The sequence below is a fragment of the Eptatretus burgeri genome, chromosome 3 (genome assembly GCF_056783735.1).
Source record: "Eptatretus burgeri isolate ZD-2024b chromosome 3, Ebu_testis_v1, whole genome shotgun sequence".
Taxonomy (NCBI): domain Eukaryota; kingdom Metazoa; phylum Chordata; class Myxini; order Myxiniformes; family Myxinidae; genus Eptatretus; species Eptatretus burgeri.
This window is the reverse complement of record NC_140963.1, coordinates 35,224,081-35,247,027: the sequence shown is the minus strand read 5'-3', so window position 1 is coordinate 35,247,027 and position 22,947 is coordinate 35,224,081. Positions and strand designations below refer to the sequence as shown.

At 38.7% G+C, this 22,947-nt stretch overlaps 1 protein-coding gene and 1 long non-coding RNA gene across 6 annotated transcripts in view; one reads left to right on the top strand and one right to left on the bottom strand.

The window, feature by feature from the left end:
- LOC147029672 (kinesin heavy chain-like) overlaps positions 1-22,947 on the bottom strand; it is a 74,129-nt gene that overhangs the window by 12,835 nt on the left and 38,347 nt on the right. For all 5 annotated transcript variants that reach the window (XM_085872884.1, XM_085872885.1, XM_085872887.1 and 2 more), the window contains 12 exons: positions 21,929-22,077; positions 18,373-18,521; positions 14,361-14,527; positions 14,149-14,217; positions 11,981-12,187; positions 10,185-10,328; positions 9,046-9,234; positions 7,976-8,093; positions 6,433-6,509; positions 6,223-6,332; positions 2,246-2,347; positions 1,988-2,048 (listed from right to left, as the gene is read on the bottom strand). In XM_085872884.1, coding sequence (XP_085729010.1) covers positions 1,988-2,048; positions 2,246-2,347; positions 6,223-6,332; positions 6,433-6,509; positions 7,976-8,093; positions 9,046-9,234; positions 10,185-10,328; positions 11,981-12,187; positions 14,149-14,217; positions 14,361-14,527; positions 18,373-18,521; positions 21,929-22,077 — 1,542 coding nt within the window. The remainder of the gene's footprint in view (positions 1-1,987; positions 2,049-2,245; positions 2,348-6,222; positions 6,333-6,432; positions 6,510-7,975; positions 8,094-9,045; positions 9,235-10,184; positions 10,329-11,980; positions 12,188-14,148; positions 14,218-14,360; positions 14,528-18,372; positions 18,522-21,928; positions 22,078-22,947) is intronic.
- On the top strand, positions 8,087-21,959 carry LOC147029673 (uncharacterized). Its single transcript, XR_015056013.1, has 3 exons — positions 8,087-8,743; positions 10,523-10,604; positions 21,811-21,959. It is a non-coding gene; the product is annotated as an uncharacterized LOC147029673 (long non-coding RNA).

Genomic DNA, 22,947 nt, shown 5'->3' with positions numbered 1-22,947 from the left:
CTTTATCTGCCTGCAGTGTTGTGGAAAAATGTGTGGAGTCTTCAGCAATTGAAAAATGGAAGAAGAAATGTTTTTGGCCATTCCTCCCACAGTCGAATGATGTATGATTATGATGAATAATGATGAAGAATATGATGAATGATGAAGAGAATGTGATATTGATGAATATGATGATGAATATTGATGAATGATGAAGAATATGATTATGAAGAATATTGATGAATGATGAAGAATATGATTATGAAGAATATTGATGAATGATAATGAATATTGATGAATGTTGAAGAATATGATGATGATGAATGTTGATAAATGATGAAGAATATTGATGAATGATGAAGAATATTGTTGAATGATGAAGAATATGATTATGAAGAATATTGATGAATGATGAAGAATATGATGATGAATATTGATGAATGTTGAAGAATATGATGATGAATGTTGATAAATGATGAAGAATATTGATGAATGATAATGAATGATGAAGAGAATATGATGAATGATGAAAAATATGATTATGAAGAATATTGATGAATGATAATGAATATTAATGAGTGATGAAGAATATGATGAATGATGAATATGATGAATGATGAAGAATATGATGATGATGATGATGATGATGAATGTTGATAAATGATGAAGAGAATATGATGTTGATGAAGATGAAGAATATGATGAATGATGAAGAATATTGATGAATATGATGATTAATATTGATGAATGATGAATATGATGAAGAATATGATGATGAATATTGATGAATGTTAAAGAATATGATGATGATGAATATTGATGAATATGATGAAGAATATGATGATGATGAATATTGATGAGTGATGAAGAATATTGATGAATATGATGAAGAATATTGAAGAACGATGGTGAATATGATGATTAATATTGATGAATGATGAATATGATGAATGATGAAGAATATGATGATGAATATTGATGAATGTTGAAGAATATGATGATGAATGTTGATAAATGATGAAGAATATTGATGAATATGATGAAGAATATTGATGAACGATGATGATAATGAATATTGATGAATGATGAAGAATATTGATGAATATGATGAATGATGAAGAATATTGATGAACGATGATGATGATGAATATGAATATGATGATTAATATTGATGAATGATGAAGAATATGATGATGAATATTGATGAATGTTGAAGAATATGATGATGATGAATGTTGATAAATGATGAATATTGATGAATATGATGAAGAATATGATGATGATGAATATTGATGAGTGATGAAGAATATTGATGAATATGATGAAGAATATTGAAGAACGATGATGAATATGATGATTAATATTTATGAATGATGAATATGATGAAGAATATGATGATGAATATTGATGAATGTTGAAGAATATGATGATGATGAATGTTGATAAATGATGAATATTGATGAACGATGATGATGAATATTGATGAATGATGAAGAATATTGATGAATGATGAAGAATATTGATGAATGATGATGATGATGAAGAATATTGATGAATATGATGAAGAATATTGATGAACGATGATGATGATGATGATGATGAATATTGATGAATGATTAAGAATATGATGATGAAGAATGATGAAAATTTCCATGATAAGTGTTTTTGTATGCAGGTTGATACAATGAAGGTTTTATCATGTTGTGGCACTCGTTGAATGAGAAAAATTATTGTAAAAATATCAGCCTAAGCTGGAAGCTCGTCCTGATGCTTTGGAGTTTATAAGAAAACTTGTTGACACGAGTCATGTGTTGCAAGGATGATGTTCGTGATTTTCTAAAAGAAACATCATGAGCTCTCCAAATTGACCATATAGGATGAGAAGAATACATTTACCATTCCTTTACTTTGGCAAGACAATCAGGAGCACTGTGGGTTTGAACAACAAAAACATAAAACCGAGTCAACTAAACCAGGACCTCCAGATTTAAGGAACCAAATAACTTACAAGTGTGACCTCGAGATCATGAAGATCTCTTCTGCCTTTCTGCTGCCTTTCCTCTTCAGTCCTATCAGATTAAAAAAAAAAACAAGCAATGGGTTAGTTGATTCACGAGAACACATTTTATATAAATTATAACTTTTTAGCATATGAAGCGGTTGATTATAATTATTGAACAGTCAGAGAGTTTACAGTCATTCTTTTTTAAATTCAGAGATGTCGCTTCTTTTTTGGATCATGGGATGCCTTGGAGTATATATATACTCTATGTTCTTGATCTGTGAGTTGTAATGCTGTTCAATGGTCTGTAGCCTCTGGAGGTGGTGTTGAAGGTCCTGTAGTGCCTTGTCCATTCCAATCCTTTCGCTGCAGCGGGGAATGCAATGGACAGAGAAACAAAAGCCTTGATTAACCACCTACCCATTCAGCATCACAAATAATCTCTTTTTCAAAACGTTTAGCAAAAAAAAAAAAAAAAAAAAAAAAAAGATGTTTTCAAAAACATCGACTTGTTTTCTTTGCATGAATGTGGTAACACCAGGGGTAGTGGGGAGTAGGGGAATGTGGGAGTAGAAACAAGAGAGTGGTAAACCATGCATGACATTTCGGTCACTATAGGCACGAGTGAAAATGGGAGGGTACGAGCCATGTCTCATGACTGTTGAGTTACCTTTGCTATTCGAGCCCCTTGCCTTGCTTTGCAAGGGTCATTAATTCAAATCAAAATCTTACTGTTGCTGGATAAATATTCACCAGGTGAGCCATGATTATTGTATGCAAAACGTCATGTGTTTCACAATCAATCAAGGACTCCTAATGACTGCATTCACAGCAATCCTCCTATTAATTTGCGATTGGTCTCTGGCTTCGACACCAATACTCATTGTTATTACGGACTCTCGGCATCAAAAAGCTACATACGGTATATTGAACAGACGGTTTCAAAAGGAGCACCTCGCCGCAATTAGAGCATTTAAATTGCATCAGATGTGGCAACAAATGTGGATTATTGCTCCCAGCTTGTTGGATCAATAACAAAAGACGCAGTTTGCATTTTTTCCGCCTAAATCCCTACCTCGTTTGGATTCCTGTGCCGGCCATGGGCAACTTGCGAGGAACTAGGAAATTCACTAAGTTACATTTAAGGGTCCTTCTTGGGGTGCATAGACACCGAAGGTGAAGGAGGTTGTGTTTTCACCCCTTTCTGTCTGTTTGTTTGTTTGTTTGTTTGGAGGATATCTCAAAAAAAATTGTGGACAGGTTCGGTGTGCGATAAGGACGAACTGATTAGATTTTGGTGAAGATCCAGATCCGGATCCGACTACTAGAATTTTCAAAGTGATTCTTCACCATTGAGAGATCGGGCCAAAAACGATATACTGTATAGCACGATATATCAAAAAGTTGTGGACGGATTCGAGCGAAACTTGGTGGACACGTTGGGTGTGTGACAAGGAAGAAATGATTCAGTTTTGGTGAAGATCCGAATCCAGATCTGATTAATTTATTAAGTGATTCTTCACCATTAAGAGAGAGGGCCAAAAGGATGTAGTACTGTATAGCAAGTTATTTCAAAAATGTGTTGGACCCGATATGTTCTCGTGGATCAGGCATTGCGTGGCGGAGGTATGCGCTCTACCGAGTGCCCTTCTCGTTATCAAATGTATGAAGGTGTATATAACCGAAGATGTGGTCACAGATTGTGGGATCACCCGGTATTCCTCAGACTACAGCTGATGTTGACCGCAGTGTTCAGCATGGAACTGATTTGTACTATTCAGTTTGTTCACATGATGGATACTTCATGATTAACAAATTACCGGAATAATTTGTGATCGGAAATGTTTCTTTTGTCTGAACATTCATGAATCAGGAAGTGGAATGGCATCTCAAGTATCAGATAATCCAGAGTTCCTATCATTATGTTTGAATACCGTACTCAGTGCGTCTCTTCAAGACTTCAGAACAGGATTTGTGACCATGGGAAATTAGGCATCAAATGTGTTGGAGAATAAATCTTTGTTATGAGTGATTCACATAGTCGAGATGATGATGATGATGAAGGCAAATGTTCAGCTGATGGCAAAACCGTAATTTTGATCAAAAGTCACTTCCATGTCAAACCTTGTTCAATACATCACAGACATTGATTTGTTTCGATCATGACGTCATTTGTTTCATTACATGCAATGTCTGCTTTTCATTCAATTGGATTTTTCTGATGCGACAATAATTAAAATGAATGTTGAGTTTTGAGCCAAAGTTTTTTTTCATTAGAGTACTTATTTTCAAATGTATTAGAGCTTTCTTTTGGACATCGATACTTGGAACAATAGTCTTGAAATTTTACGACAAAAAGAAATACACAAATAAATGTTCCCCTCGCTCTGCTCGGTAAAATGATATTTTTCAGTGCAATGTAAATTTTTGTGCTTCCCTAACCTAACGTCATGGATCCGCGCCTGATGTACATCCACACTGTGCTGTCAAAATGTGCAACATTGTCAGGGACTCGCTGAATGTGATTGAAGAAGTTTCTCGGTTAATTTGATATTCACCAAAGCATTATCTTGCGTTCAAGAGGCTCAAAAGTGAGCTGCTCCCCAAAGCTGCTGGATTAAGACCTCTCAGTCTGACCAAATAACACACACACACACACACACACACACACACACACACACACACACACACACACACACACACACACACACACACACACACACACACACACACACACACACACACACACACACACACACACACACACACACACCCTGTCTAAAGGCCCTGTCACACCTTGACGATTTAGCCAACGTATGCCTGACGTATGCAAAATTTGGCTAAAACGCTGGCACACGTCGAATACGTTATGGGTAAGTTTGTATACGTTGGGGGCACGCTGGCATACGTTGTAGTATGCTGGCTTTTTATTCGTAGTATGCTGGCATATGTCGTAGTACGCTGGCATACGTTTTGTATGCAGAGGTGTTAGACAAATTTTCCATGCTTGAAATTTTTCAACGTATGCCAGCGTATAACTCACACGTTCCACATACACTTGGCCATAAGTTGTAGCACGTTACGCGATCGTTGACACACGTCGACACACGTTACTTATACGTTACTCATAAGTCGAAACACGTCAAGGTAATGGTTAGCGTCAGTGTTCCAGACTCCCTGGTTTTTTTTTTTTGTTTTGTTTTTTTTCTTCGGTATGACGGTGATGTTGACACTTCGATTTCTAGTGCGGTTATAATATAATATAATTAATAGGCTGCTGCTCAACTAGTTAAATCATAACCGCACTAAAAATCGAAGTGTCAACATCACCGTAATACCAAAGAAAAAAAACAAAACAGGGAGTCTGGAACACTGACGCTAACCATTACCTCGATGTGTTTCGACATATGAGTAACGTATGTTGACGTGTGTCAACGATCGCGTAACGTGCCTACAACTTATGCCAGCGTATGCGGAACGTGTGTCATACGTCGAGTACGTCGAGAAATTTTCAACATGCTGAAAATTTCTCGACGTACTCGGCGTATGACGACGTATGCCAGAAAACTACGACATATGCCAGCATGCTCTTAACGTATACAAAACTTACCCATAACGTATTCGACGTGTGCCAGCTTGGTTCGGCAAATTTTTCATACGTCGGCATACGCTGGCTAAAACGTCAAGGTGTGACAGCGGCATCACACTTCGATGTCGAGTGCGGTTATGATTTGAATCGTCGAGCCGCAGCCTATTAATATTCTACGCCACGTGATCGTCGGCGATACGCTGCCGCGCTATGCATAAGTTAGACTATCGTTGGGCATAGGTTGTGAACGCCAACAACACGCTCAGCATTCGTTGGTATAAGTTATCTATATGTGATTAAAACGTTCTGTGTACGTTACTAATACGTTATGCATACGTCCAACACGTTATTATACGCCCAAAACTTAAAAAAAACATCAATAGTTCAGCGTACGCCAGCGTTTTACATACATTTTGAGACCTTGCCAGACACTGGCTAAAACGTCAAGGTGTGACAGCCCCTTAACAAAGGTTATGTTGGAACGAGGAGAGTTTTTAATGGATGCAGGTTACACAATTCTTCCCGAAGCTGCAGCTTCAATGCTTCAGCATTTTCAACCTTTCCATAAAATACATCCTTTTGGTGATGAAATATATTTTTAAAAGAAATGCACAATCCACATGTGGTGGAATGGAGTGAATACAAGCCTTACTCTTGCAGTTTCTTGATGAGACATTGTTTCTCCTCCATCTCCCATCTCAAATGAGCCACTTGGTCTTGATGCGTGAGTCGATGCACCTGCAGTTCTGTTTCCACCGCCAGCTGTTCATCATATGACAATTTGCCACCAGAAATCCAGTCCATTCTTTGCCATAACTTTGATATCAAAATGCAAAGCAACATTGTAAATACAGCGTTTTACCTTTACTTCTTCAGCCCTTTCAATCATGCTTTGGTGCTCTTTCTCTTTGTTCTGGAATTCCATCTCATGTATTTTATCTATGCACAAAGAATGGTTTTAAAAAGGTTTGACATATTGTGAAAGACCTTCAGCAAACATGGTCGACGTTATCTTTACAGAAGGCTTGGTGTGAATTATTGCTCTGAAAGCTTTATCAAACTAGAACGGCACTCGGTAGAGCGAATACCTCCGCCAGGCTGAACAGTTTACATTTAGCATTCCACCGTGAGGTCGGATCTGAATCCGGACCTTCACCAAAATCGAATCGGCTTGTTCTTGTCACCTTACAAACTCATCCACCAAGTTTCATCATAACTCATCCACAACTTTTTGAAATATCGTGCTATGTATGGTTTTAGGCCCTATCTCTCAATTTTGAAGAATCACTTTTAAAATTCCAGTATCTGGATCCAGATCTTCACCAAAATCTCAACAATTAGTCCTCGTCACACACCCAACCTGTCCACCAAATTTCGTCTGAATCCGTCCACAATGTTTTGCGATATCCTGCTCAGAGACAGACAAACAAACAAACAAACAAACAGAGGTGAAAACATAACCTCCACGTACCTTTGTTGGCGGAGGTAATTATTATCAAGTATCAAAATGAATATAGGACAACACCTTGTGGCAAAAAACGAATGGGTCATGCTTGAGGATGCATCTGTTGAAGAAGATCCTTTGGAAATTAATTTCAGCGGTACGAGTATGGTTTAATGTCAAATTATAAACCCAGATTTGCATTTGTACTCTGGAAGTTATGAAAGCACAAGTTCAGCGACAGGAGGAGTGGAAACATGTTGGTGTAAATATACAACTGGACATTCTTCATATTCACAATTGCTTTTAGATGGAGCTGCATGGAACAAAGTGAACGTTTGAGCTGGTCTGAACATTACATATTGACTGTACTGATTGGCACTTCCAATCAGACACAGGTTGGTTCAACAGTGCTGGTGAAAACAAATTTCAAGTGAATTTCTAACATCAACCACGTCATTATTGTTGCTCACATAGACGTCACAAAAAGCTTCCTTGGCCACGTTCTTAACCAATGGAGGTTTTGATTGACTGGAGCTATGCGCCAACATCATGGATTACAAAGGCTGCATAATGATGAACAAATGAGAAGAAAGAAACATTTTGTATTATATTATAAAGGAATAGCAGTCACATGAGAAATACTATTGCACATCAGGATAAGTTGTTTAATGTGGATCAAGATGCCCCCTCTCCCCCAGAGTTATCTTCCTCAATCCTTTTGTTCAGTGGACTGATGATTTTATGCCTCCGGTGACATTATGTTTTCGGGTTGTTGATTTCAAATTGCCTGTGATACTGTCGGCCAATAAGTCCTCTGGTGTGGAAGTTTGGGGATACCGATTGTATAACCAGAACTGAGGAAGTTACACAACAGGGGAGAGGGGGAAATGGGGTGAATTTTGTTCCACATTTCTTGATGGACATTTCCCCACCCTACTAATGAAATAGCAGACGTGCCAACCTTGAGCTCTTAGTTTGACATTGTCTTCCTGTAGCCCATCACACAATTCCTCAAACTTTCGCAACTTCTGCTTCATCATCTGCAGCTCTTCAACAACGGAATGCTGCCTCGCCTCATGCTGTGAACAATGCAATACGGTCTGGGTTTAATTCCCAGGAACCAACTAAAAACTGCCAATTTTGTTTGCTCGGCAAGAAGATGCATATTTGAGTATGTCAAAACATTCAGAGAGGATGACAGAGAATGGTTGGTAACACATGCTTATGGACATTATCAATCTCACAGTACCTTTTTGAATAAAAGAAAAGTCATTGTGTGCCGGTAATCTTACTGAATTCTAAACTCTTGCTTCCTGAAAGCATGTCTGATTTAAGACTGCTGTATTTGATAGTAATGGTGTCAGATTACACACCAACACCTGAATAACAGACTATGAATCCTTCTTATTATTATTCTATTTGCAGTACAAGGCTGTGAGTGGCACCATTGCTGAGGATGCAGCTGTGCCACTGATGCAATGCTTCCTGTCGGTTCGGGCAGGAATTTGGAATTTGTCCATGGTGCTGGTGATAGCTCGCATACTCCTCACCAAGGACACCGTGGGATCTTTAACGTCTACCAACTAGTACTGGCAGACAGGACATCCTGTTTAACGTCCATCTGAGGGATGGAACACATTTGATGCCTCGCCCGGCCTGCTCGACACGAGGATAACGGTTTGGAGCTTGGACTTGGTCGGGATTTGAACCCAGGCTGGATGACTCAGAGGCGAGTGTTCATACCGCTCAGGTATCCTGCCATCCTGACAGCCCTTATGAATTGCACAATGGAAACAATGATGCATTGTATTCTCAGATTGTTAAAAATTTTGCAAGAGGTAATTAAAGCAACATAATTCTTTCTTTCTTTTTTTTTAAAATGTTACCACATTTTGATTCGGAAATCACAACGGATAGACAGATTGAATTAAAATAACGAATTGTTCTGCATATACACAGAAGCTTTTTACAACAAATAAATTTTAGAATCCTTTTTAAACACTTTGTGTTGAAGTGGATGCAATTGACTACCTGGGAAATGAGAAGACTGTTGGATGCAATTTCTTTTTCCATCTCCTCAATATTTGTGCTCTTCTTAAGGATTTCCTTCTTCATCTCGCAATTCAGCTTCACCAGGGATTTCAACTCTGCCTTCAGCTTAGACACGTACACCCTGACCAACACAAGCTGCTCCCCTGATACGTTGCCAAGAACTGGGGGCTTGATAAGACAACCATGGGAGTTTTACAAAGTAAAGCCTCATTACAATATATTATTCGTTTATTGATAGAATGAGTAAGGCAGCTGGTGAAGGTTTTATTCCAAATCAGGCAATAGGAACAAATGCTGATCCAGGTTTCTAATCAAAGGCAGGCATTGTACAACGATTTTACAAAAAAAAAAACAGTTCATAGCTTCACTGTATCAGTTCCAATTAAAGGTATGTTTGGGTTCTGTGATTTTGATAAAGTTCTGTATCAGCTAAAAAAACAATTAGGCTTTAATTAAACAGAAATGTTTATGAAAATAAATTGCTTATTTTGATTGAAAATAGATATCGTGTTATATATCCACTAAGATTTTCGTCCGTACAAAAAGTTACGGACAGAAAACTTGGTGGATGAGTTGGGTAGGTGAGAAGAACAAGCCGATTCGATTTAGGTTCAGGTCCGGATGCAGACTCGGAATATCAGTGAAATACAAAACGTCAACTCTTTAGCCTGTTGGAGGTATGCGTTCGACCGAGTGCCCTTCTCGTTCCACATGCATTGCCTTTGCTGTGTCTATAAGATGTTTAATGCCCGGATTACGTGACACATGCTAAATGGATTACGTGACGCATGCAATAATCCTGGGATGTGCAGATTATAGCATTGCCTTGCCATATTAATGATGCTCTGCTAAGCTGTATATGTTTAGTGCATGAGGGAAATGGACGTCTTCCCTCTCAAGATTAGTGTTTGAGAGAATTTGAATAACTCGTGATTCAATCTAGTTTATGGAACGTTTGGCTGATCTGGGGCTGAAAGCAACCATGGCCCAATGGAATTCTCCATTAAAGTTGGCATTAATGCAAATAAATGATGAACAATTGTTACCAAAGCTTCAAAAAATAGCCATTTACAGCATTGCCCAGATGCAGGTATGAGCAAAAGCTTGGACCTTCGAACCTTTTCTTCCTGAAGATTGATTATGGCTCCAAGTTCAGCAAGGTCTTGCACCAATACTTGCTTGGCATCTGCCATCAATATATGCTCCTGATTCAGCAAATTCTGCAGAGTCTCGTATTCACTCTTGGCCTCTGCCATTGCATCCTACAAACACACACACACACACACACACACACACACACACACACACACACACACACACACACACACACACACACACACACACACACACACACACACACACACACACACACGATGTATTTTATTTGTTTTATGACATCGTGCTTTGTTGAATGCATGATGAGATATGTGGAAGCACTGCCTCACACCTTGCTCAGGTTGACACCGTGGAAACCAAGGCCTTCAAGATCATTGGAATCTACCACGATGAAAGACGAGATGCTTACTAAATCGTACTTGGTAAGTGGTGATTCTAAGTTAATGGGTTGGCTTGTTTGTGTTCTCATCTGGATTCCCTGGCTCAAGAAGCATGGACCCCAAGTTTAAAACCGATATCCCATGTGTTTATCCATTGTCTACTAATATCCTTGTAATTTATGTAAAAAGCACACCGATGTCGACTAATTTCATTATCCAGCACAGAGATGGCCTGTTTATATTTGTGGTCCAAATGAGGGCTGCCCTAATGTAAGTAGGGTTATGTTCCTCAACAATAAATGGAATGTCATAGGCAGTAGATTTGGGCTAAGCATAAATGTTGGCAATATCAGAATTTCAGTGGTCTCAAATAATGTTCAAAAACACATGTTGACATTCACAGAGTCCAATTGTATCAATTATTTTTTGGCTCACCTGGACTTTAGTCCGGTGAGCTTATGTGATCAAGCAGTGTCCGTAGGTAAGTCAGTCGGTGAGTCTGTAAACACTTAAATCATCATCGCTTGAACCAAACACACGATTTTGATGAAACTTGGCCACTGACGCTGAACGAAGGTGTATTGAACACATCAACATCTGCATTCATCAACAGGTTCAAATTAGGCATTAAAAGCGAAGAAAAATCCTGCTCTAACCTCCAGGGGGTGTTGCATCAGCAGCACAGCCATGCCCACAGCCAAAAACATGACCTGAAAACATTATCACTGGAATCATCATCGAGAGGGCTTCCATTCAACAAATCACGTGACCAGATTCTGCGCATGAACAAAATTTTGATATTTCATGACATCATTGACTGTGTCGCTCCTGATCCAGTCCAGATGAGCTTCAGGACCCGTGGTCCTACTTTTACCTCTGCCACTGAAGGTTGATGGATGTATTCAACCCAGTTTGTCTGTCTCTGTGAGCAGGATATCTCAAAAAGTTCTACATGGCTTTGGACGAAGTTTGGTGGACAGGTTGAGTGTGTGACAAGGACGCATCGATTCGATTTTGGTGAAGATATGGAAACTGGATTCAAGAATTGTTTGTCATATTTTGGGGCAAAAAAAACCAAAATCTTTATCCATCAATTGGCAGAATTTCTCATGCCTGTAAACTTTTTATGGTTTTGGGACCATTGGGGTGAAAGAAAGGTAAGTGGGAAAATCGCACCTTGCTGTACAACGAACAGAGGGATGTGTAGGGATTGCAGCTTTGTGCTAACAAAAAAAAATGGTCTGAAACAGAACAATAAGTGAAAAAGTACAAAGTTTTTGTTATGTCCAAATCACCAATTCCCAATTCCTCCAAAATCCATCCAAAAGCCCAAATCTGTAGCCACAAAAGTCCTCAAGGTTTCTCTCAGACTTCTTGAATTATCACATTAAGTTTATGAGACTGTCCGACTGACTGACCTTCCTCAGCTGGAGCTCATCAATGAGCTGTTCGTTGTCAAATTCATGCTTCTTGGCTTGTGCCTGCTCCTGGTCACACCTTGTTGCAAGCTCCTCCAGGGCTTGCAGCAATTGCAAGACTTCATCCTTTGCGGCATGACAATCCCTCTGCAGAATAGTGTTTCTATCTTGGTGTTTATCTAGCTCCTGGTGCATTGTGGATAACAGCTGGAAAAGAGATCAAAGGAGGTAGAAGAAAACTAACATTCTTGTTTCAATCTTATATATTATTTCCGAGTTTGTGGTTTCGTGTCACGCTATCTTCGACTTTGTTCTGCGCTTGAGTAACGTGATATTCGGCTTACATTATCTCAAAGACCATATGAGGTGCATGGTACAAAAAAAGTAAATAAAATGGTTCTGAAACAGTGAAATCCTATTCCACTTACTGCATTAAAGTAAAATTACTACTGATACTCTGCATCAGTTCCTTTCTCAAACACACCCACCCCAACATGTCGCGCAGAGCGCGGGTTATGCTAGTTTTTCATTAACTAGAACTTACTATAAACTTACTATAAATATATAATGACTCAAACTCGCAACGTTTTTTTTAATCTATACAATAAGAGAGGTGTGTGTGTGTGTGTTGCCATTTTTCTGGAGAAGGCAGAGCGGATCTTCGTCAAACCTTTATAAGTTCATCAGTGAGTGCCAGGGGTGTTTTAGGCAAAAAAAAAAAAAAAATTGGAAATTTTGTAAAAAAAAAAAAATTGGAACTTAAAAAAAAAAAGATTATTGTTATTCATCTCTCTGTATGTACCAAAGCCTTTATAGTGATGTGAAATGAAATATTAAATGATCCCTGACCCCTTTCCTTTGTGAGTGTAGGGAAGTGTTTTAGGCTCGCACAAGGAATAGAAAAAATACAAAACAAAAAAACTTTGATTTCTTCAAAATGACAACAGGATTAGAACAGCACCAGGCAACGGTGGGTATCCCTGCAATTACACAATAAGATAGCCATTCGTGCGCGTGTGTGTGTCGCCATTTTTTGTCAGAGATGGCCAAACGGATCTTCGTCAACCTTTCAGAAGTTCATCAGTGCGTGCCAGGGAGTGTATCAGGCAAAATGAAAATTTTGAAAAAAAATTGTTCGATGTTTTTGGATTGTCTTTTTTATTAATCTCTCTATAGTGCTGAAGCTTTTGCAGCTATGTGAAAGATAATATTAAATGATCCCTGAGCCCATTCCTTTAGTGGGTGTAGGGAAGTATTTTAGGCCCCCACAAAAAAATAGAATTTTTTTTTTTTATTTCTTCAAAATGCCAACAGGATTAGAACAGCACCGGGTAACGCTGGGTACCCCTGTTCGTTTATAATAAACTCGCATTGAACCCGTCGCTTTGATGATGGTAGTTCAGCAACATAACTTGTATATGTTCCAGTACAGTAATAAAGTTTATTGACAAGTCAATATTTGCAAAAAAAACCCCATTAATTCCAGAAACATTTTGCTTACTGCTAACAATCCAGCATTAATTTTAGTAATACGCGGAGTTATTCGCCAACAAACAATATTATTAATTAATTTTATGTTACCAAGGGTTAGACGTATCATCATTTTTTTGCAAAATGCAATTCTAATTGAGTCATGAATAAAACACTGCCGTAAAGGTCGAGACTAGTTCTCGACGTAACGCTGTAATGACATGTCATTTTCAAATAAAATCGAAATTTTTTTGAAAAAAGTTGCAAATTTTTTTTTTCTCTAACAAATTTTTTTTGGGGGTTGGAAATCACTTAAAACATGTAGAAATGCAAAAGAAAAATTCAAATATTTTTCAAATAAAATCGAAATTTTTTTGAAAAAAAGTTGCAAATTTTTTTTTGGGTTGGAAATCACTTAAAACATGTAGAAATGCAAAAAAAAAATTCAAATATTTTTTCAAAATAGCGCTAGACGTAAAAATGACGACCCAGACATCATGATGTCCCAGTGAAAACGGTGTGACAGACAAAGGGATGGATGGATAAATCCAGCTACTTTAATATATAGATCTTAAAAATTGTAGATACCGTTTAAGCAATTACACCGCATGATATGGAATTACTTTCAAAGGAAAACTGTTCCGCATTTGTGATTTTGTGAAACATTCATATAAGGAAATTGTAAAGTGCATTTTGACCTCATCTTGATTTAGCATTTTGTTGTTCAACAATTCCACCAGCTGGGCTTGCTGTGCCATTTCCTCTTCCTGAAATGATGCAAAAATGGTCAGTACGAAACAAGAATCGAATTCTTCAAACAATCTCACAGAAGCTGGAAAATAAGAATAGTTTCATCTGTTCAACATTCCTTTTTGAAACGACCGTGATGTTCTCAAGCAGCTGTTCAAACCTTATTGTCCAGTTGATTTGACAGACGCTTGATCTCATCTTCGTATCCGCTTTTATGGAGTGATAGCAGTTCATCAGACTCCAGAAACAATTCACCAGCAGCAATCGGTGTTTGCTTATCAGCGTGCTTCACCAAGCTCTGATATTTTTCTTCTTCCACCACTTTTTCTGGGTAGTAACAATTATTATTCTTTATATTACAAAATAAACAAGACAGATAATTTAACAATGCAAAGGCTCACCGGGATAGTCTTTCTCGGTGACCCCTTTCACACAACAAGCCAATGTGACCCCCTTATAGATTAAAAGTATTTTAATAATTTAATTCGCATCTGTAGTTTGAATGCAATGTTTATAACCTTATTTCATTGCTGTGTAAAGCTGGGTGTGTGATGTAATGAACAATATATATATATATATATATATATATATATATATATATATATATATATATATATATATATATATATATATATACATATATATATTGCAGTAAATCTGGGTTGTCAAGATGGCCGAGTGGTATTGCACACTCCCCTCTGAGCAGTCGAGCCTGGATTTGAATCCTGATCCTGCTATAAACTGTCATCCCAGTGTTTCACAGGCAGGGTGATTAATCAATGTGTGTGCTGTTCCTCAGATGGATGTTAAGCTGGGCATCCCAACTGCTAGCATTAATCAGTGTAAGTTAAAGATCCCACGGTGTCCTGTGCGAAGAGTAGGTGAGCTATCACTGGCATTATGACCAAATTCCAAATTCCTGCCCTAAGCTGCAGAGGGTGTTGCATCAGTGTCACCGTGGCACCCTCAGCCAATGATGCAACTCAACCATGTGCTGCATACATCTAGGGGTGTGGACAAACATGGCCTTTAACTGTATGTTGAAGTTCCTTGTAAGGGAACTCATATTAGAGACTCTGGCAAAAGGAAAAGCAGATATAATATCTGTAAAGTATCTGACGAGGCATAAAATATCTGTGATATTACAGCAGAATCCTTTGACATTTTAGTACCATATAATAAGGAATGGTGGGAGCATATGGAATGGAAGAGTAAAGGCTGGATCGAGAAAGGGGTGAAGGGACCTCATGGAGTGTGGGCAGTGTAAATTGCAATGAAAGGGAAAAAGGAAAAAACAAAACTTTGTCAGTTTATTGGACTGCTATTTCTTATATATTTTTTTTAATGTTTTGTATAGAGAGTTAAGGCTCGTGGAAGAGCTAGTACACTGAAAGGATCAGGATGTAACAGGACAAAAGGAACAGTAGAGAGGGGATAGGGGGAAACCAACGGCAGAGTTGAAGGACAAGATAGACTTTGGCAAACAATGGGTGTCGGGAGGAATGAGGGGCAGGAAAGGATGCATGCGGTAGACAGGATGGATACAGAAGGAAACTCTGAGGAGGGGAAAAAAAATCTGGAAGGAGGGAGGCTTGGAGTGGGTGGTGGGGATTAGATCATGGTTTTGGATGGAGGATGATCTGAGGTGGTGGTGAACAGCTGTCTTGAAGACCTGGAGTGAAGAATGATATTGAAAAGAATGTGGAAGTTGATTCCACAGATGGGGGAAAAAAAAGAGGAACAAATGAGTGGAGGTGAGCAGTGATCCTGAATTTAGGTATTTTCACCAGAAAGGGGTTGGTGGTGGACCATGTACACCCTGCAGAAACCTATGGAGACAAAGCAGGAAAGTCTGCGGTGGGAATGTGATGGACCCATAGAATCAGCTTCAGCAGGGTAGATTCCAATGATCTTGAAGGCCTTGGTTTCCATGGTGCAACCTGAGCAAGGTGTGAGGAAGGGGTACCACCACAGAGGTGAGAGCAGTATGCCATCAAGCTGTGGATAAAGGCCTTGTCGGTGAAGGCCATCGTACAAAGGAAGGACTTTGTACGATGGAGGATGCCCAGTTGGCAACTGGCTTTGGAGGCCAACTTTGAAATATGGTTTGCCCAAGAAAGGTCATGGCTGATAGTGAGACCCAGGAGTTTGAGTGACTGAACTTCCTCAAGAGGATTGTTAAGAAAGTAGATGGGGAGTTTGCCAGATGGTCCTTTTGGGGGGGGGGGAGGGGGGGAGAGGTAGAGATAGATAGATAGATAGATAGATAGATAGATAGATAGTGAGAGTATGAGATTTATCAAGATTGAAAAATATATTCCAAGTGTTTGACCAGCTTGTGATTTTGTCAAAGTCTGAAGAGAGGGAATAGGCTGCAGCCTGCCTCTCTGAAGAAGAAGAGATGTCACAAAAGATGATGGAGTCATCAGCAAATAGATAAAGGGGATTTTCCAGAGAGTCAGAGAGATCATTGATGAAGATCAGGAATCGGACTGGGCCCAGAACACTGCCTTGGGATACTCCAGCCTTGACAAGGAGAGGAAATGAAAGAATTCCATTGAGTGCCACATGTTGGCTCTGACAGTTGAGGAAGTCAGTAAGTCATGTTTGGAGTCGAGTACCTACAATTTCCTGTTCATACAAGCGAGCAGCAATACACACACACACACACACACACACACACACACCCACACACACACACACACACACACACACACACACACCCACACACACACACACACACACACACACACACACACACACACACACACATTCACGGAGGTGGATACTTTGAGACCTGGGAGTTGTCAGTTACACTTTCTGAAACCCACATATGGAGATAACAACTAACAACACACGCACTTCTCCTTTTAGCAATAGATGCAAAAATCTAACACAATTTCTCTTGTGGCACCAGAACCAACAAACAATATATTTATAACAGCTCCACCCCTGCCCCCTCCCCCCCCCACCACCACCAACATGATTAATTAACCTCCGCCATCAAAGATGGACAGAGGTTACTGTTTTCACCCCTGTCTGTCTTTGTTTGTTTGTGAACAGTATTACGGAAAAACTCCTGGACGGATTTCGACGAAACTTGGTGGGGGGGTTAGGTTTGATCCAAGGATCATGCCATTAGATTTTGGCCTTGGTCCAAAGTCCAATATGGCCGCTATGGCGGCCATTTTGAAAAAATATTTGAATTTTTATTTTTGCATTTCTACATGTTTTAAGTGATTTCCAACCAAAAAAAATTGCTAGAGAAAAAAAAAATTTTGCAACTTTTTTCAAAAAAATTTCGATTTTATTTGAAAAATATTTGAATTTTTCTTTTGCATTTCTACATGTTTTAAGTGATTTCCAACCCCCCAAAAACAAAAATTTGTTCGAGAAAAAAAACCCAGAAATTTTGCAATTTTTTTTAAAAAAAATTTCGACTTTTTTTTTTGGCATTTCTATATGCGCGTCGATCTAGTTTAGTTTATTCAATCGTAGTTCACTAGAGTCTGATCCGTTTTGACCTACAATGAATAGGATATCAGGTTCACTTAAGTGACCCAGCAGTATTGGCGGCGGAGGTTTTGCACTCTACCGAGTGCTCCCCCTCTAGTTGCAAATGTAATCATTTCAAAAATTGATTTAAAACAACCTGTACATCACAAGCCCCAGATATAACCTGCCCATCGGTATTCAGAAGCACCCAAACCAGATACTGTGTCCACCTCCAACTCTTTTGTTGTACAGAGGAACAACCGAGCTTTATCTCAGGTACTTTTCCAAGTATTTCAAGTATTTTTGGCTTAATTTAGAAGCTTTGTGAGCCATTTTAGGTAACAAACTGTCACGCACACCCGATAACAGTCCACGTGCCCCGAAGATCGTTATTTCTCGGGGTTTCTGCGAATGCACTCCGTACATTCTGAAGCAGATTACATCATTTAAAAGTCCCGTATTTACCATGACATGAATGGATTATCAGTTAAAACAAACAAAGAAGTTGGCTCACTAATGGTCTTCAGAGTGACATACTCTGCCTGGCCTGACTGATATGGTGCGCACGTGGTGCTAACCCACAACTTTGTGAGTGGCTCTTAAATTCCGCAGGCCAACTTGTGATGGATGCATCCCCAGAGCCACTTCATCAATTTTTTTTTAAAAGTCATAATTACCAGGTCTCAAGCAAGCCAGCTCTTCTTGCAGTCTGTGGTTCAGACTCTGCAGCAGCCTTCTCCGTCGTCGCTCCTTTTCATATTTTTCTTGCCACTGCTCCGCAGTGAGATCGGTGTTAACAACCACTGTGTTCTTGATGGTCTTTGCCCTAAACAGTCAACAATGTCCATTTTGAGCAAACAACATTTAATTGCACTGTAGATGACGTGATTCTTGAGGAAAGTGAGGAAGAACCATGTAAAAACTATTTGCAATATGATTCTGGTGGCTGCAAATTCATGGGATTATGTGGATCTTTGTTCAATCAAATATGTAAATTAATATCTCTTATTCATGGATGTCCATATTCAGGAAATTTTCTTCTGTTATAATTTTTTTTTTAAACAATTCTTCCAGCTGAGAATATTCTGCCAGTTGGCGGGTAAAAACCACCTGCATGCAAAATTTTAATGAAAGAAAAACTATCAAAATCAGACGATAATGTAAGCCTCCCTAATGCATAAAGTGGGGGTTAGGAGGGAGAGGGACAGGAGTGGGAGAGATAGAGGGAAAAATCACGCACACATTCAGATAGATACACAAACCAACAACAGACTTGACTCACACAAACACTTGACTTTCAGCCACTGAGATGGAGGGAAGTGACGTCACTTCCCAAAACACCGGGTACCAGCGACGTCATCTTTGTGACATTGCTTTCTCTCCACTTTCAGAAGGGTAATCAAGGAGGAATTTCCTGCTCCCTGTGGGGGGGTTTTTTCCCGTGCTCTATCTTTAAATGGTCACTTTCCATTATGTTTTACAGCACCTTGATAAACCTTGTTCCACTTGTTCCACTGAAGGCTTCTTTTTATAGATTTTAGTTCTGCTTTTAATACCATTTTACCGTTAAAATTGCACATTAAATTACTTGCTCTTGATCTTGATGGTTATTTTGTGCAAATGGATTTTTGACTTTTTAATCTAATAGGCTACAAGTCGTTAGAATAGGAACTCTCTTTTCAAACTTGATCATAATGAACACTGGCATTCCACAAGAATGTGTACTAAACCCTTTATTGGTCCTCTACAGGTTTCATGTTTCGCCAGAGGGGACTATAGGTTTGTTCTCCTTCCATCCGTCTGTTCCACCTGTACTTTTTATATTTTTCCCCATACCCTTCAACATATTCAACTGAAACTTGGTACACGGCTTTATTATGGTAAGTTACAGAACATGTTCGAGATTCAGGGCTTTTCCTCAATTTTTTTTCATGGAGTTTTGCCCTTTTTGGACTTAGAAAATATCACATTGGTAGGGGACATGTATTGCAAAGCATTTTTCACTCTTGTTGGTTTCTCTTTTTACCCATGATTGTGTGCCATCTCTTGAAAATTGCCTGATTGTAAAGTTTTTGGATGATGCAACCGTTTGTGGGACTGATTCACAATGGTGAAGAAGGTAATTATCGTCAGCAAAGTCAAAATTCAAGGGTGTTGGTGCTCAGAGAACAACTGAGAGCTCAACGTCAATAAAATGAAAAATTTTTGTTAATTTTCAGAAAAATAAGTTAGAAATTAGTCTCCTTTTTTGTTGACGGTACCGAGCTTAAAATTGTGGATTCCTTTAAATTCATCAGTATCCATATTTCGAATGATATAGGCTGGGAGGTGAATATCGATCATTGTACGAAGAAGGCCCAGCAGAGAATGTACTTGCAAAAGCGATTGAAGAGTTTTCATGTGAGCACTACCGTTGTTGCGAAATTTTACCGGGCAGTGATCGAGACGGTGATGGAGAGTGTATTGACACTCTTGAACACTATCTGGTTTGGTATCAGCACAGAATATGCGAGTAAAAAAGTTGCACCATATTGTTAAAACGGCATTGGTAATTATTATTGGAGTGGACCTTCCTTCGATAGATAGTCTGGATGAAAACCACGATGTTAAAAGAGCCAAGGAAATCAATTGACAATGTGTTCCAACCCGCACATGATCTTTTTCATCAACAGCCATCAAGGAAAAGATATGGAGCCATTAAGAAGTCTGAACGTTCCAAAAGGTCATTTCATCCCACTGCTGTTCATTTTATTTATTCACTCGCAGGAGTATCCGGTGTTGCCCAGTGCTGTTCTAATTCTGTTGCCATTTTGAAGAAATCATTTTTTTTCTATTTTTTTTGTGGGTGCCAAAAACACGTCACTGCACCCACTAAGGAATGGGCTCAGGGATCATTTAATATTCCCTTTCATGTAGATACAAAGGCGAGGCACTATCGAGTGATTTTTTTTAAAAAAAGAAAAAAATTCAAACTTTTTTTCAAATACGTTTGCCTAAAAAAACTCCCAAGTACTCATTGATGAACCTCCGAAAGTTTAAGAAAGATCTGTTCAGCCATCTCTGAGAAATGGTCTCACACACACACACACACACACACACACACACACACACACATACACACACACACACACGCGCACACACACACACACACACACACACACACACACACACACACACACACACACACACACACACACATACACACACACACACACGACTCTCTTATAGTATAAATTAGTGAAAAAATATAATTTCTATTAATGTCTTCTTATTACCTCCACCACCAAAGGTGGAAGGAGGTTATGTTTTCACCCCTGTCTGTCTGTCTTTGTTTGTAGTGTGCAGGATATCTCAAAAACTTGTAGACAGATTAGGATGAAACTTGGTGGACAGGTTGGATGTGTGAAAAGGACGAATTGATTCGATTTTGGTGAAGATCCGAATAAGATAATTTACTTCTTAAAGTGATTCTTCACCATTGAGAGATCAAGCCAAAACAATATATAGCGTGATATTTCAAAAATGTATTGGGCCCGATATATTCTTGTAGATCAGGCATTGCATGGCAGAGGTATGTGCTCAACCGAGTGCCCTTATAGTTCTTACTGTATTTTAGCATGCACATACTGTGTCAAATTATATTGTATATTATCATGCATAAAGAAATTCTACTACCGCCCGCACTCCCCCCTCCTCCTCGTGAGGGTGAGGAGACTGCTGGCTATTTTCACTTGTACATATTGAATAGTGCAAGTGATTTAACGACTGATCCCTGCCTGAGGGACAAGGGTATTGACACCATATCTTGCTCCCCGAAGGAGCAGGTATTTCTAGTAATAGAAAATATTATGATAGTGGAAAATAATTTTGATGTGTTAAGTTAAAAAAAATCAAAATGCAGGACTATTTCAGTTCTGGGTCACCTGAATTAAAGAGTTTGTTTATAACTGACTGTTGACCACACTGGGAAGGTGATCAAATCATCAGAACAGGTTAATCACCTAATAAAGAAAACTTTTATTTTACTGTACCTTCACCCATCATAATAAAATAATTTTATCAACGATCTTTATACTTGGCTCTTTAGAAAACATAAGCTCTTCTTGTTTTGGCAGGTTGAAAAAGGCACATCACACTCGAGATGATGCTGTGTGTTGAAAGGTAGATACTTCCTGTTGGTCAAGATCCAACTGCACGAGTCAGTGTGACACATGGTTCTTTTACTCAGCTTACCTCTGGCCAAACATCAATGTCGATCGAGTTTCAGCCTCATTGTATGACGAAGGTGAGCAGCAACAGATAATTGTTGTACGGCAATTTCCACCGAGGGAATCTTGCAAAACCCGTGTCATCTTGCTGTCCCGATAAGGAACATGACATCTCTGCGGGCACAGACCTATTTTGAATTGGAACGTGCTAAAAAAGGACAGTAATTGCACTTTTTATACCTGCAGGCTTTCTCTACTCATGCTGATCTTGTGTTTGTATTTGTGTCCTTTGTCCATTTGTTATCCTCTTCCCTGTTGTTGAGTTATACCAGTCAGCCTTTGTCCTGCTCTTCAACAATTCCTGACCGTTGAATAGAAGAAATATCTATTGCATTGATCATAAATTAACACAGCCTGAAAATGCACAAGGTGACTTTAAATTATCATAAATCTGATGATACAGAGAAGCAGATCTGAAAGAATGTATCAAAACAGAGCAGTGCATTATGGGTTGGGTGATCACACAAACAAAGTGAACCAAAGACATCGCGGGTCATAAGTTTTGATTTATCGGAAGTGTTCATTACAAAGGTGTCTTTGATCCGATTTGCAGCACATTTCTTTCATATAATAAAAGCACAGAATGACAAACTGATTCAGGCAACTTTGGTTTGTAAAATAAAGATGTCTACATGCCTTGAAATTGCACAAAAATCTGGAATCTTTCATCAAACAAGCCAACGCATACACTTGTATATGCACTGACATAGTGAAAACTATCAGTTAGCAATTGGAAGGAATTTCAAGTTTTGGCAATTTCAGCAAAGCAATTTCAAGTCTTTGAAAAAAACTCTAGAAATGCCTTTTCTGTTACATTTTGTCTTTTTTTTATACACCCGATGTATATATATATATATATATATATATATATATATATATATATATATATATATATATATATATATATATATATATATTTGAGGTTAATGCGTATTATGTGATACCGGTCGTCCGTCCATCTGTCTGTCCGTCCGTCCGTCCATC